The sequence below is a fragment of the Staurois parvus genome, unplaced genomic scaffold, assembly GCF_062004578.1.
Source record: "Staurois parvus isolate SC_StPar_1 unplaced genomic scaffold, SC_StPar_1.0 ptg000758l, whole genome shotgun sequence".
Taxonomy (NCBI): Eukaryota; Metazoa; Chordata; class Amphibia; order Anura; family Ranidae; genus Staurois; species Staurois parvus.
Genome location: NW_028318554.1, coordinates 915,312 through 928,991, shown reverse-complemented (window position 1 = coordinate 928,991; position 13,680 = coordinate 915,312). Strand labels below are relative to the sequence as shown.

The window sequence follows — 13,680 nt, the reverse complement described above, 5'->3', positions numbered from 1 at the left end:
AGGGCACAGTACAGGGGAGTCAGGAGGGCACAATACTGGGATCAGGAGGCCACAGTACAGGAGGACTCAGGAGAGCACAATACTGGGATCAGGAGGGCACAGTATGGGGCGTCAGGAGGACACAGTACAGGGGGGGACAGGAGGGCGCAATACTGTGATCAGGAGGGCACAATACTGGCATCAGAAGGGCACAGTACAGGAGGAGTCAGGAGGGCACAATAATGGGATCAGGAGGGCACAATACTGGGATCAGGAGGGCACAATACAGGAGGAGTCAGGAGGGCACAATACTGGGATCAGTAACTTTCCAAGCAAATCTGGGACAGTTGGAAAATATGATGTACTGCAAGATTATCATAGGGTCCCCATGCAGCTGGGCCCCTGGGCAGTACCCAGGGAAGCCCATGCATTACAACAGCCCTGCCTCTAAGTATTGAACTCCGGATGACTTTAGAATCATATAGTACCTATTTGAAGCCTTCATTGTAAAACGTAATGGATAAGCCAAGGTGACTCAGCATATTTGCTGGTATAGACAATGGTTGGGCTCAAAACTTTTCATACTTGCTAATAGTAAAAATTGCTAAATGCAGAAATGCCCAATCTTATTGAACTGCCAGGTAATGTCTGAACACTTGTCTCCTCAGGAGCGAACACGCAGCTGCCTCATGGACACTCTGTATGAAGAACTCTTTCTGCACAGTCAGACAGTCCTGGGGACTATGGAGGAGAATTCTGGGGACAAGATGGAAAACTCCTCTAGTGGTTTCCTGGAGAACTTTAAAGTAAGTGACAGAGGGGTGGGCATCATTCAATGTGAATTCTATGGATTTTTTTCCCATTTATCTTCCCATCTCGTCTATGGGTTGGGTTCACCTCAGGGTAATAGTAGACCATGAATTTCTTCTTTTGTATCCATCAACTTTGTGACAATGTGGTCTTCTACCCTGCTTGAAGGTTATCATAGGTAAAAGTAGACAAACTTACCACTGCTCTGGGGCACCCATGACAGCCTGTAGTGCGACCAAATGCCAAGGCGTTGGGCGTATAATAGTAGATGAATAAGAGGATAGAAATTCATGCAAAGCTCCTGATTGTTTGATCTTGCCCATCAGCAGACATCACATGACCAAGGGACTAAAGATGGCTTGTAAGTCCCACTAAAACAATGCCTACCCCCCATCCTTAACCTAAGTAACTACACAGACAACAAATGGAGTTAATGGCCCAAAACCAGCCTTTTATTACAACCATCAATAAATAACATTTTTTAAATAACAGAAACACACAGTATAAACATACGTTCCTGCAAGGTCCCAATAGGCATGAAGAAAAATGAATACCTGCGTCCTGCTTAACTAGGCCTTCAGCCGCAACTTCACCGACTCGGAGACACCACCACAGATACCCCCACCAGCACAACTGGAAGTTGTACCTCAGACGGGTTCCTACAAAGTGCCTTTTCTTGTGCCCACCTTAACCAACGAGGACCTTGCACCCCGCCAAACGTCCCCCAGCATCAATATGGCACAACCACCACCAAGACAAACCATCAAACAGGCAGGCGGGAGGGAAGTTTGCCCTGTGAAAACTCTCTTCAGACTGAAACCCCCTGCCACACCCTGTAAGACCACCCCTCGTAGCTCCCCCCCCGACTCCTTCCTTAACTGTTTTGACTCCCCCTTATACTAATGGAACTCTGCCTCTCCCAACCCCCTTTAACCCCCGTCATGCCGGCCCTTCGTTCAGGTCTTCTTTCTTCTTACTCTGGGCCTTCCTTGACCAGTACCTAGGTCACTAATTTCTGAAAAATTGTATTAGTAACAAAACTACAATGTTGCTGTGGCAAACGTTTGCCAAAAGCGGACAACCTAAATGAAATTCATTGAGCTGCTTAGGCTAAATTTGTTTGAAAAAAAAATGCTTTTTTCATTTAAAGGGTATTTTAGTTTATTTAATATATTTTTTTTTCTATTTTGTGTATTTGATTTTTATTTGAATGCTTATTTTTCAAATGAGTTTCAATATTATGTGTCCAGTATAAGGAGGTCAATGAAAGCAGTGCCAGACCCCCTGGCACTCAAGGTGGGGTTGCCAACCTCTAAACCACCTGGCTGTTCTCACGCTGAAGAGTGAATAGAGGCTCAGTAATATATGTATCCCACCTATGGTGACATGTTCCCCTAAAATGAAAATGTATAACTAGTTTGCTGAATGGAACCACGTGTTATATCCTTGGACTCACTTTATAGATAGATAGGTAGGTAGATAGATAGATAGATAGATAGATAGAGAGATAGATAGATGATTGATAGAGAGATAGATAGATAGATAGATAGATAGATAGATAGATAGATAGATAGATAGATAGATAGAGATATGATATAGGACAAAACGTTGTATGAAGCATCAATCTTTATTTCACTAGGTATGACGGAAGGAAAGTGATGCAACCATTTAAAGTGTTACTAAACCCACAACAGTACATTCAGTCTGTAGATGCAGTAAAGCATGCTTGTTATACTCACTGTGGAACCTAAGGGGTTAATCCTCTGCATTGTGTAAAAAGGATGTTTGATCCTGTCTTCTCTGATCCTCCCCTTCTTCCACGTTCCCCATGTCCTGATAAAACACAGCCTTGGGGACACTCTGCACATGCTCAGTTTGGTGTGTACTGCTAGAGAGTTTTTTTCTTTTTCTTGGGAGGGTGCATGTGATCAGCACAGGGCCAATCAGCACTGTCCAGACAGAGGGTCAGGGGTTATGCAATCTCATAGCGCAGTGAGAGAATGAAAACTCCTCCTACAAGATTAACCAGAACTCTGCTGGACACTGATAGAAGTCACAAGACTGCTCTAACTGCTGATAAGAAAAGGTATTTAGCAGTTTATATTTACTAAACTAATTGCATTTCCATGTTCTGTATACCGTGGGAGACCGGATAAAGTGAATGCAGGGTCTGGAGAGACCGGATATAGTGAATGCAGGGTCCGGGTAGACCAGATATAGTGAATGCAGGGTCCTGGGAGACCGGATATAGTGAATGCAGGGTCCGGGGAGACCAGATATAGTAAATGCAGGGTCCTGGGAGACCAGATATAGTGAATGCAAGGTCTGGGGAGACCAGATATAGTGAATTCAAGGTCTGGGGAGACCAGATATAGTGAATGCGGGGTCCGGGGAGACCAGATATAGTGAATGCGGGGTCCGGGGAGACCAGATATAGTGAATGCAGGGTCCGGGGAGACCAGATATAGTGAATGCAGGGTCCGGGGAGACCAGATATAGTGAATGCAGGGTCCGGGGAGAGCGGATATAGTGAATGCAGGGTCTGGGGAGAGCGGATATAGTGAATGCAGGGTCCGGGGAGAGCGGATATAGTGAATGCAGGGTCCGGGGAGAACAGATATAGTGAATGCAGGGTCCGAGGTTTAATAACATTTTAATTTAGTGATTGTTGGACAGTTTGGGTTGGGTTTTTTTGGTCTTTCTTTTCCTTTCTTAGATCTGCAAGATAAATGAACCGACACACTTCAGGTATCTTAGAGTGCACCTCACTTCTTCAGGGCTTCCAAGTCTGCCATCCCACATCATATAATACACAATACAGTCTCAGCTATCTTGTATTCATTTCTGCTGGCTAGCATGCTGTATGATCTCAACAATCTCCTCCGCTCTTCAATATATTGCCTTGTTGTAATTTCTGTTTCTTTCAGACCTTTTCTCTGTCTCTGCGGAGTCCCCAGCGTTCCCGTGACGCTCTCTCACGTGGGTGTAGAAGTAGCAGCATTGCCATTGAGAGCGTCTCCGAGGAGAAAAGGTAGACAGGGCATCTGGCTGGGGGGGAGGGGGGTACCATTGTTTTAAAGGTGACTGTGACCTGTTAATATTGAATATTACTGTGATCAAAGGAAGAAGAAGTAAAACATTGAATGCGTTACGGGGTTCAAAGATCTCCCCCACTTCTTCAGGACTCAAATACTGTATATGGGTTAGGAGAACTCAAAAAAAGGCACAGCGCAGCTTCTACAGTGACCCTCCACAAGTCCAGTCTTCAAATAATTCATTTTGTTGATTGCGCAGTTTTTTGAGTCCTCTTCACCACATACAGTATTTGAGAAGGGGAGAGCTTTGATCCCCGAAGCGTGTCGGCTGTTTCATGTCTTCTTGTTATGAATTCGCACCAATATTAAAATTGTTGGGCTCTCAGTCCCTTGGCCTGGTGCTCTCCTTAGACTTTCTATTCCTGGATTCCAAACTCTGGGTCCCCTAGCTAAGGGGTACCACCATTTGTGCTGGAAGCGGCCTCACCAGAACTATTGTGTTCTGCTTAAATGTGACATTTAATGGCAAACTGAAAATGTCAGCCAACATATATGGGTCTAGTTTTCAGACAAGTACAACCTTTCTCCATTATTACAGATAGGGCAGCCATTAGAAATCTTGGGGCCCCATGCTGTCTGCTTGACCGGGCCGCTCCCCTCACCCACTCAAAGTTACTTAAAGAGGCCCCTCTCTGCCTCTGGGCCAAGTGCTGAACTGATGGGGCCAGGACCTGGTACAGGTGGGCCGGTTCTACCCTCTATCAGCGGCCCTGATTACAGCAGAGCTGCCAAAAATTATAATGAATTTATCCAGCATTCCACATGCTGCACTTATAGAGGATTTAAATAATCGAGGTCAATGTTTAAAATTTCAAGTCCTGAGCTACTAGCCAGGCCTAAGAGTTACTCGCCACCAACAAACACACACAGAGACACCTGTACACACACACAGACATGTACATACACGCACACACACACAGAAACATGTACATACACACATGCACAGAGACACATGTACACACACACACATACAGACATATGTATACACACACAGGCACGTACAGACACGCATACACACAGATACATGTACATACATAGAAATACACACGCACAGACACATGTACATACATACACATGTAAATGCACACACACACACACATACATGTACATACTGTACACGCATACACATGTACACACACACACACATCCCTATAAAAAGTTGCAGTACTTCGTTGTTCACTCACAGAGCCGGGTACTGCACTCTGGGTGAGGTAGAGAGCACAGCACACACTCCTTCCTTTGCTTTCACTGCGCTCAGCTATTGAGCAGTCTGACGGCTCCCAGTGCCAATGAACGATCCGGCCTGAGTTCCGAGCCTGCTCAGCAAGACGGCCCTGGGGGAAACACTCGCCCCCACCATAATTTCCACTCGCCATTGGCGAGCAGGCGAGTGGAAATTTCAAGGCCTGATCTAGGTCATCCTTTCTCAACCTTTTTTCCCCAGAGGAACCCTTGAATGAATTTTCAGGTCTCAGGGAAGCCCTCGTAGGATTAGTCCGTTGAGAGTCATTCGGAAAAATGCCCCTTGGTTGAGAATGGCTGATCTCGGTCATCAGAACTATTGCTGTGCAGCACTGGGGCTGTGATCTCAAATCCTATCAGGGACACTATCTGTATGAAGAGTACATGTCCTCCTTGTGTATACCCCTTTAGGTCTTATGGTCTCCTAACACAGCCCTAATAAATAGCAGTAAGGATAACTGGATTCCAATCTGGACATATATATATATATATATATATATATGTGTATAAAATTGTATGACTGAAAAAAGAACACTAGATTGTAACCTCCTTTGGGCTAAACAGTGATGTGAATGGTTAGTGATAGGTTTATTAGTCCACTTAAAACTGATGCAGGTGGATGCCACAGAATTGAACCCCCTCTACCCTCTTCTGTCTCCAATGGATGCTATCAGTGAGATCTCTGTGCTGAGTTCCGAAATCTGTACACCCACTGTGCCTATTATGAGGGTTCCCACCATCCCTGTGCTGAGTTCCCAAGTCTGTACACCTGCTGTGCCCATTATGAGGGGTTCCCACCATCCCTGTGCCGAGTTCCCAGGTCTGTACACCTGCTGTGCCCATTATGAGGGGTTCCCACCATCCCTGTACCGTGTGCCCAGGTCTGTACACCTGCTGTGCCCATTATGAGGGGTTCCCACCATTCCTATGCTGAGTTCCCAGGTCTGTACACCTGCTGTGCCCATTATGAGGGGTTCCCACAATCCCTATGCTGAGTTCCCAGGTGTGTACACTCGCTGTGCCCATTATGAGGGGTTCCCACCATCCCTGTACCGGGTGCCCGGGTCTGTACACCCGCTGTGCCCATTATAAGGGGTTCCAACCATCTCTGATTTATTATATTTAATCTTTATCCTGGAGAACATAACAGCAGGAGCAGAAACACCCAATACTCTCAGGTAGACATGTACATATCTGAGAATTATGCCCAAGAGATCTCAGAGTTGGAGTATCCCAGACCTATAAGAAACCAGGGACTGGCTCAGCCCACCAGACTCCACCTGTAATTAAAATATCACTTTGGAGTGAGCTGACCCTGTTATCATTATGTGTGTAAGCAATTTGAAAATGCAGGAAATGATTAACCCTTGATGTCTTTGTTTCTCTCCATATGTAAGAAATCTGACAAACCAGACTTTGGAGTTCTGCCGAAAACCAATGCCGTCCTACTCCTCGTCCAATAGCAGCAGCTTCTGCAGCGCACAAGGCAGCGAGAGCTCCCCAGAGGACAAGATAACGGTGAGTCCCCCCCTGTATATATGACATGCATGTCCCCCCCCCAACCCCCTGTATATATGACATGCATGTCCCCCCTGTATATATGACATGCATGTCCCCCCCCCCAACCCCCGTATATGACATGATTCATTCTATCACATCCCAAAAATAAAAGGAATATTTCTCATTCCAGGACGGGGGGATGCAGTTTGGAATAAATGGCTCTATATTATCAGGCCATATTTGCATTATGGAATTCTGGATTTGGATCTGGCCAATGGGGGCATCAAGGAATGATGTGCATGTCTCCACCAACTGTCCTGAAATGAGGAATAATTCTCCTATTTGTGGGATATGCGATGGAATGATACATGTGAATAACTTCTGTTCTAAGAAGGCTTTATTGTGCGATGTTACATAGTTAGTCTGGCTGGAAAAAGACAAAAGTCCATCCAGTTCAACCATTAAAAAACATTTATAATCCTACACCCACAGTTGATCCAGAGGAAGGCAAAAATCCCAGCAAAGCACGATCCAATTTGCTCCTGCAGGGAAAAAAATTCCTTCCTGATCCCCCCAGAGGCAATCGGATATTCCTTGGATCAACTTTACCTATAAATGTTATATCCAGTTATATTCTGTGTATCTAAGAAATAATCCAGGACTTTCCTACAGCAATCCACTGAGCTGGCCAGAACCAACTCCCGAGGAAGTCTATTCCACATTTTCACAGCTCTCACTGTGAAGAAACCTTTCCGTGTTTAGAGATTACATTTCTTTTCCTCCAGATGTAAAGAGTGCCCCCTTGTCCTCCGTGATGATCTCAGGATGAATAACTCTACACCGAGCTCACTATATGAACCACTGATGTGTTTATACATGGAGATCATATCCCCCCTTATGTATTATACATGGAGATCATATCCCCCCTTATGTATTATACATGGAGATCATATCCCCCTTATGTATTATACATGGAGATCATATCCCCCCTTATGTATTATACATGGAGATCATATCCCCCCTTATGTATTATACATGGAGATCATATCCCCCCTTATGTATTATACATGGAGATCATATCCCCCCCTTATGTATTATACATGGAGATCATATCCCCCCCTTATGTATTATACATGGTGATCATATCCCTCCTTATGTATTATACATGGAGATCATATCCCCCCCTTATGTATTATACATGGAGATCATATCCCCCCTTATGTATTATACATGGAGATCATATCCTCCCCTTATGTATTATACATGGAGATCATATCCCCCTTATGTATTATACATGGAGATCATATCCCCCCTTATGTATTATACATGGAGATCATATCCCCCCTTATGTATTATACATGGAGATCATATCCCCCCCTTATGTATTATACATGGAGATCATATCCCCCCTTATGTATTATACATGGAGATCATATCCCCCTTATGTATTATACATGGTGATCATATCCCCCCGTACGTATTATACATGGAGATCATATCCCCCCGTACGTATTATACATGGAGATCATATCCCCCCTTATGTATTATACATGGAGATCATATCCCCCCTTATGTATTATACATGGAGGTCATATCCCCTCTTATGTATTATACGTGGAGATCATATCCCCCCTTATGTATTATACATGGAGATCATATCCCCCTTATGTATTATACATGGAGGTCATATCCCCCCCTTATGTATTATACATGGAGATCATATCCCCCCTTATGTATTATACATGGTGATCATATCCCCCCTTATGTATTATACATGGAGATCATATCCCCCCTTAGGTATTATACATGGAGATCATATCCCCCTTATGTATTATACATGGAGATCATATCCCCCCTTATGTATTATACATGGAGATCATATCCCCCCTTGTGTATTATACATGGAGATCATATCCCCCCTTATGTATTATACATGGAGATCATATCCCCCCTTATATATTATACATGGTGATCATATCCCCCCTTATGTATTATACATGGTGATCATATCCCCCCTTATGTATTAAACATGGAGATCATATCCCCCCTTATGTATTATACATGGAGATCATATCCCCCCTTATGTATTATACATGGAGATCATATCCCCCCCTTATGTATTATACATGGTGATCATATCCCCCCTTATGTATTATACATGGTGATCATATCCCTCTTTATGTATTATACATGGAGATCATATACCCCCCTTATGTATTATACATGGAGATCATATCCCCCCTTATGTATTATACATGGAGATCATATCCCCCCCTTATGTATTATACATGGAGATCATATCCCCCTTATGTATTATACATGGAGATCATATCCCCCCTTATGTATTATACATGGAGATCATATCCCCCCTTATGTATTATACATGGAGATCATATCCCCCCTTATGTATTATACATGGAGATCATATCCCCCCTTATGTATTATACATGGAGATCATATCCCCCCTTATGTATTATACATGGAGATCATATCCCCCCTTATGTATTATACATGGTGATCATACCCCCCCTTATGTATTATACCTGGAGATCATATCCCCCCCTTATGTATTATACCTGGAGATCATATCCTCCTTATGTATTATACATGGAGATCATATCCCCCTTATGTATTATACATGGAGATCATATCCCCCCTTATGTATTATACATGGAGATCATATCCCCCCCTTATGTATTATACATGGAGATCATATCCCCCCTTATGTATTATACATGGAGATCATATCCCTCCTTATGTATTATACATGGAGATCATATCCCCCCTTATGTATTATACATGGAGATCATATCCCTCCTTATGTATTATACATGGAGATCATATCCCCCCTTATGTATTATACATGGAGATCATATCCCCCCTTAATCTCTTCTCAGTAGAGAATACATTCAGTTCCTCTAATCTTTCCTCATAATTGAGCTCCTGCATGCCTCTTGGGTCAGTGAAAAATAACTGCTACCATAGTGCCATCTGCTGGTAGATTTCGGGTACTGCACACCAGAGTATCTATGCTTGAGGAAATTGCAATTTAAGGTTAAATTCAAGGAAATTTGTGAAACCAACGGATGACCTTTCCTTCTGAAAATACTGGTTGTCTGGCTGTCATGCTGACCCCTAACTTTATTACTTTGATCTTCTGTCCTGTAGCAAGTATGCAGATGGCATGTCCTAACTTTAATCCATCATTCCAGACCTGCATATTCATTCTAGGAGTGTGATTTAGAAAGAACTGAAGCCAAGAAACTGGCATTTTCAGAAGTATGTCAGCCCCATTTTTCTGCCATGACATATGTAGCACTACCCCCTTAGGAGTCACAGAATTTCATATCAGACGAATAATCGTCTGGTTTTTTTTTCTTGCATGCTAATCTCCATATCGAGAATGAAGAGGTTGATCAACTTCCGAAAATTCTCGTACGACTGAATAGAATTTCGAAAGTGATGTCATGTATTTGTATTGTATTTTCAGCTGACTACTGTACTGATTAAATGAAAAACGTACGATTTGGTATCGTCACATGAATTGTCATGATCAGCTCTCAAAAGCTGTGTACTAACGATCTGATTATCGGACGATCGGTCCTCGTATGAAAATTTTCATATGATTTTATTATCGTGTGTATGAGCCGTAACAGCGATCTAATTAACCATTTCAATACCGGGCAATTTTACACCTTCCTGCCCAGGCCAGTTTTCAGGTTTCAGCGTTCTCACACTTTGAATGACAATTGCGCGGTCATACAACATTGTACCCAAACTAAAATTTTATCATTTTCTTCACACAACTAGAGCTTTCTTTTGGTGGTATTTAATCACCGCCGGGGTTTTTATTTTTTGCTAAATTAACAAAAAAAGACCAAAAATTTTGAAAAAAAAACACGTTTTTCTTTGTTTTTGTTATAAAAGTTTACAAATAAATAATTGTTCTTCATAAATTTAGGCCGAGATGTATTCTGCTACATGTCTTTGGTGAAAATAACCCAAATTAGGATGTATTTTTTAGTTTGTAGGAAAGTTATAGAGTTCACAAACTATGGTATAGATCTGAATATTGATCAATCCTGAAGTACTGACAGCCAATCTAATTTCTTGAGGTCCAAGAATGTCAGAATAGTACAGATATCCCCCAAATGACCCCTTTTTGCAGAGTAGACAGTCCGACGTATTTCATAAGAGGCATGGCGAGTTTTTTGAAGTTGTATTTTTTTTGTCATAATTTTTTGGAAAATGAAAAAATTAAAAAAATTATTTTCACTATTTTATTTTGCATACTGTCACCAGTGCAGTACAGCATCATCATATAACTGGCATGGCGGTGAACAGGGACACTGACTGGTGACAGTATGAAAAAAAAATATATATTTTTTTTTTTTAATTTTATTAATTTTAATTTTTTATTACATTTTTTTTTTATTTTTTTAAGATTTTTTTTTCATATTTTACTATGACCAAAGTAGTACAATGTTACCATAGTAACATTGTACTACTTTGGGGAAGTGATCAGTATTTTTTTTTTTTTTTTTACACAATTTGCTTATAGCAAAGAATTACTTTGCTATAAGCAAGCATTTACCTGAATGACATCGATTCATTCAGGGTTTTTTTTTTGCTTAGCTGTGAATTGGCCACAGCTAATCACATGACATGTGCATGTGATCGCTGTGACCATTCACAACTAGACACTAGTATACAATGGATGGCATGAATGAAGCCATCCATTGTATACAACTGTCATGTGACCTGCTGTGATTGGTCACAGCAGGTCATATGGTACGGGCAACAGGGCCGATACTCAGATCTGTCATCGGCCGTGTCCGAGGTACACGGCCGGTGACAGATCACGCCGCTGCACGGCTCTGCAAGCGCGAAAACTGCGCATGTGCGGGAGGGCGCTAAATGGCGTCCACCCAGAAAGCTAGTGCATTTTTGCGGCCGCCAAACGGCTATTGGCCGGGCGGCAAGTGGTTAACATAAGCTAATCAACAGCCAGGCACCCAGACCAGCCAGGAGCCCACCCCAGACAGCCCAGCAAGAAGCCCACACCTCTGGATATACAAAGTACATGACGCAAGGTCCTTGATTTACTAAAGTGCATAAATGGCGTCTAGGCGCACTTCCGTAGGCTAAAGTCTACTTTTTATTGGAATCCGTCCACTTTTAGATGGCAAAGATATTTACTAAAGAAAGCATCTAACAAATAGACAAAAAAAGCAAATTTACTAATGGACACAATAAAGGAATCCGTCTAAAAAAGCAGACATCCTAAAAGCACGTTTAAAGAAACGAAAAATCACTGATGTTCACATTGAAATTTGCCTTCCCAAATATCTGGACTTCACTTTGAACCACTTCCCGTTCGGCCCATGTATAGAAATGGCCGGACGGGAGCAGTGCAGGAGCGGGAGGCCGTTTATAAACATCCTCCCCGCTTCCCTGCCTGTGTGCGCTCCCTAGGAGCTTGTGGCACCGTGATCCGGAACACCGATTGCTGTACGGAACCTCTGTGTGAGGTCCCGATCATGTGATCCCCGATTGGCCAATCAGTGATCACATGAATAGTAGTAATCCATAGGCAGTCAATGAGATTAGCATCGTCAGACCCCTTCCTGTGATCCCAGGCTGTCGGTGGCACGCCTCCTGGAATTAACATCAACCGGCCCCTTCCTGTGGTCCCAGGCTGTCAGTGGCACACCTCCTGGAATCAACATCATCCAGCCCCTTCCTGTAGTCCCAGGCTGTCAGTGGCACACCTCCTGGAATCAACATCATCCAGCCCCCTTCCTGTGGTCCCAGGCTGTCAGTGGCACACCTCCTGGAATCAACATCATCCAGCCCCTTTCTGTGATCCCAGGCTGTCAGTGGCACACCTCCTGGAATCAACATCATCCGACCCCTTCCTGTGATCCCAGGCTGTCAGTGGCACGCTTCTTGGAATCAGCATCATCCGACCACTTCCTGTGATCCCAGGTTGTCAGTGGCACGCCTCCTGGAATCAACATCATTCGGCCCCTTCCTGTGATCCCAGGCTGTCAGTGGCACGCCTCCTGGAATCAACATCATCCGGCCCCTTCCTGTGATCCCAGGCTGTCAGTGGCACGCCTCCTGGAATCAACATCATCCGGCCCCTTCCTGTGGACCCAGGCTGTCAGTGGCACACCTCCTGGAATCAACATCATTCGACCCCTTCCTGTGATCCCAGGCTGTCATCCAGCCCCTTCCTGTGATCCCAGGCTGTCAGTGGCACACCTCCTGGAATCAACATCATCCGACCCTTCCTGTGATCCCAGGCTGTCAGTGGCACACCTCCTGGAATCAACATCATCCGACCCTTCCTGTGATCCCAGGCTGTCAGTGGCACACCTCCTGGAATTAGCATCATCCGACCCCTTCCTGTGATTCCAGGCTGTCAGTGGCACACCTCCTGGAATTAACATCATCCGACCCTTCCTGTGATCCCAGGCTGTCAGTGGCACACCTCCTGGAATTAGCATCATCCGACCCCTTCCTGTGATTCCAGGCTGTCAGTGGCACACCTCCTGGAATTAGCATCATCCGACCCCTTCCTGTGATCCCAGGCTGTCAGTGGCACCCCCCGTGGGCTCAACATCATCTAATCTCTTGCTGTGATCCCAGGCTGTCAGTGGGACACCCCCTGGGATCAACTTCATCCAATCCCTAATTGTGATCCCAGGCTGTCAATGGCACATCCTTTGGGATCAACTTCATACAACCCCTTTCTGTGATCCCAGGGTGTCAGTGATACATCCCTGGGTTCACCATCATCACACTGCATAATGATGGAGGAAACATTGCTCATATGTCACAATCTATAGACATAGAAATAAAATGGCTGAATAGACCCAAATACATTAGAGAAAATCACATTTTTATTTTAGGAATGTCAAGGCTTAGATGGGGTGTGTTCAGACAATGATGTGTACACATCTCTCTTGTTAGTAAATTCAATTTATATAATGTATGCTATTATTACTATTATATTATTATAAAGGGTTCATACAGCGCCAACAGTTTG

At 43.8% G+C, this 13,680-nt stretch overlaps 1 protein-coding gene across 1 annotated transcript in view; it reads left to right on the top strand.

The window, feature by feature from the left end:
* LOC149444948 (rap1 GTPase-activating protein 1-like) overlaps positions 1–13,680 on the top strand; it is a 159,462-nt gene that overhangs the window by 143,444 nt on the left and 2,338 nt on the right. The window contains exons 16-18 of the mRNA XM_089654347.1: positions 648–785; positions 3,717–3,820; positions 6,524–6,644. Coding sequence (XP_089510473.1) covers positions 648–785; positions 3,717–3,820; positions 6,524–6,644 — 363 coding nt within the window. The remainder of the gene's footprint in view (positions 1–647; positions 786–3,716; positions 3,821–6,523; positions 6,645–13,680) is intronic.